This window comes from Austrofundulus limnaeus, unplaced genomic scaffold (genome assembly GCF_001266775.1).
Source record: "Austrofundulus limnaeus strain Quisiro unplaced genomic scaffold, Austrofundulus_limnaeus-1.0 Scaffold2006, whole genome shotgun sequence".
NCBI classification, from domain to species: Eukaryota; Metazoa; Chordata; class Actinopteri; order Cyprinodontiformes; family Rivulidae; genus Austrofundulus; species Austrofundulus limnaeus.
The window spans coordinates 1-3,031 of NW_013954408.1; the positions used below are offsets into that span (position 1 = coordinate 1).

Below are 3,031 nucleotides of genomic sequence, written 5' to 3' on the forward strand. Positions count from 1 at the left end.
TCCTTTAGAGGTTTTTTTTTTTTGCTATTCTGTTTATTTATTGGCATCCTAAATATCAAAATCTGGTTCATTTTTATTTATTTAGCTTTTTTACTTGAACTGCAACTACCAGAATGCCTGTTTTATGCAAAATAGAAGTATTTCCGGTAATATTCCTTTGCCTTCAGAATAAAAGCAAATTAAGCAATAAGCTTATGCTCGGAAATAAAATTAAAAACAAATTTATTTCATGATGCATAATATGGATTTAACTTCATTTTAGTCAAGTGAAACAAAACATCAATTTATTTATTTATGAAAAGTGGGTGAAATATATTTTAATTTGAAGGTCCAAACAGGAAGTAAATTTGTTGCTGCTAATTGCAACATGGCGGAATAGTACATGATCGCAGAGGAGCCGCTTGAAACCCATTGAAAGTTTCTCCGCCAMTTAACTTTAGTCTTTCTTTGTATTAAATATACATTTAGACTTTTATAACACAAAGGAGACGCAAACTGCTGGATTTTCGGGGAGAAGCGACGCGGAAACCTTTAAGAGAATCCGAATCCTCGGTCTCCTGGTCGGTTTTCCGGGGAGTTTTGGAGTGATGTGCACCCAGACGAAGGCTGCGGCTGTCATGGCCAACATCCCGCAGGCAGACATCGATCCGTCCGGAGTGTTTAAATACGTCCTGATCAGAGTTCACAGCCGGGAGGAGGGAGATGACTCGGAGGTGGATATAGTCCGAGGATTCGGCTGGGCTGAATACCACGGTGAGTAAACATGAAATAATATTATAAGTATTATCAGTACCTTCAACATCCAGATAGAGCCTTGATTTGGGGCGAATGTAAAATGTCTTAATGGTTGTTGTTGTTTTTTTAAATCCAAAAATAATGCGCACAGACAAGTACAGTTAGCCACAATTTGTTTATYTAGGCGTCTAGTTTGCTTGTTCAGCATCTGGTTAGCTGAAGAAGCTGAATTCAATGGATGTATTGCTAATTTTAGCATCTAATTTAGTAATTTTAGATATACGGTTTTGCTAATTTCAGCTTTAGCATCTAGTTTGCTAATATTAGCATATGGTTAGCTGAAGAAGCTGAATTTTAGTGTATGTTTTGCTAATTTTAGCATCTAGTTTATTATTTTAGCATCTGGTATGCTAACTTTAGCATATGGTTAGTCCTTTTATATGGTTTCGCGTATTTCAGCTTCAGCATCTAGCTTGCTAATATTAGCATATGGTTAGCTGAAGAAGCTGAATTTTAGTGTATGTTTTGCTAATTTTAGCATCTAGTTTATTATTTTAGCATTTGGTATGCTAACTTTAGCATCTGGTTAGTCATTTTATATGGTTTCGCTCATTTCAGCTTCAGCTTCTAGCTTGCTAATATTAGCATATGGTTAGCTGAAGAAGCTGAATTTTAGTGTATGTTTTGCTAATTTTAGCATCTAGTTTGTTAATTTAGCATTTAGTAGGCCAACTTTTGAATCTGTTTAGTCATTTTAGATACGGTTTTGCTAATTTCAGCTTTAGCATCTAGTTTGCTAATATTAGCATATGGTTAGCCGAAGAAATAAATTTTATTGTATGTTTTGCTAATTTTAGCATCTAGTTTATTATTTTAGCATTTGGTATGCTAACATTAGCATATGGTTAGTCATTTTAAATGGTTTCGCTTATTTCAGCTTTAGCATCTAGCTTGCTAATATTAGCGTATGGTTAGCTGAAGAAGCTGAATTTTAGTGTATGTTTTGCTAATTTTAGCATCTAGTTTGTCATTTTAGCATTTAGTAGGCCAACTTTAGAATCTGTTTAGTCATTTTAGATACGGTTTTGCTAATTTCAGCTTTAGCATCTAGCTTGCTAATATTAGCATATGGTTAGATGAAGAAGCTGAATGCTTTGCTAGTTTTAGCATCTAGTTTATTATTTCAGCATCTACAATAAGTTTTTAGTTAAACGAGTTACAACAACACCTAATTTCCATCTGGGATCAATAAAGTATTTTTGAATTGAATTGAATTGATTTGGTATATGATTTAGCTAATTTCAGCTTTAGCTTCTAGCTTGCTAATATTAGCATATGGTTAGCTGAAGAAGCTGTATTATAGTGGATGTTTTTTATAATTTTAGCATCTAGTGCATTATTTTAGCATTTGGTATGCTAATTTTAGAATGTGTTTAGTCATTTTAGACATGGTTTTGCTTATTTCAGCTTTAGCATCTAGCTTTTGAATTTTAGTGCATGTTTTGCTAGTTTTAGCATCTAGTTTATTATTTTAGCATTCGGTATGCTAACTTTAGCATCTGGTTAGTCATTTTAGATACGGTTGTGCTAAATCCAGCCTAAGCATCGGGCTTAACTTWWTTTWRSMWKKTTWTTTTTWWTTTTATTTTSTTTAGCATGTGTTTTGTTTCGCAGCTGATATCTATGAGAAGGTTTCGGAGGAGCTGGAGAGAGGAGGTCTCCTGGACTGCGAGTGTATCGGAGGAGGTAGGATCAAACATGACGCCCAGGCCAAGAAGATCCACGTGTACGGATACTCCATGGTAAAAATAATAAACAAAAACTTTTCCGATGCTGTGATCAAGGGTTGACATGTTTTCTTGTCATGGCAGGGATTTGGAAGAGCGAACCATGCAGTGACCACAGAGAAACTGAAAGCTCGGTACCCGGACTATGAGGTGACCTGGGACAATGAAGGCTACTGAGACAAACTGGAGCTGGATTCTCATTCTGGACTGACCCTGAAATGTCCTGAAGCTCCTCATTAGCTATCAGAACATATCTTTATGTTCTTCCCTTTTTGTTTCTTCTTTTTTTTTTTACACACAACTAAAACAAAATCCCACCTATCGTAGTGTAACTTATTATTCACAATTGTGATATCTCATTTAGAACCATATGGACTGGAATAGTTTTGCAGATAAAAAGTCACTCTGACTTGTTTTAGAGTCTCATTGCCTCAAAGGTTTAACCCARTAACCAAAACATGTTGTAAAGTGAGTCCTATGTGTAAATATAAATATTCCCRAAAATCATA

General features: G+C 34.9%; 1 protein-coding gene across 1 annotated transcript; it reads left to right on the top strand.

The window, feature by feature from the left end:
• Positions 1-375: 375 nt before the first annotated feature.
• Positions 376-3,031, top strand: phpt1 (phosphohistidine phosphatase 1). Its single transcript, XM_014034190.1, has 3 exons — positions 376-753; positions 2,410-2,537; positions 2,607-3,031. Exons 1-3 carry the CDS (start codon positions 588-590, stop codon positions 2,697-2,699), a joined length of 387 nt encoding a protein of 128 aa, XP_013889644.1. The 5' UTR covers positions 376-587; the 3' UTR covers positions 2,700-3,031.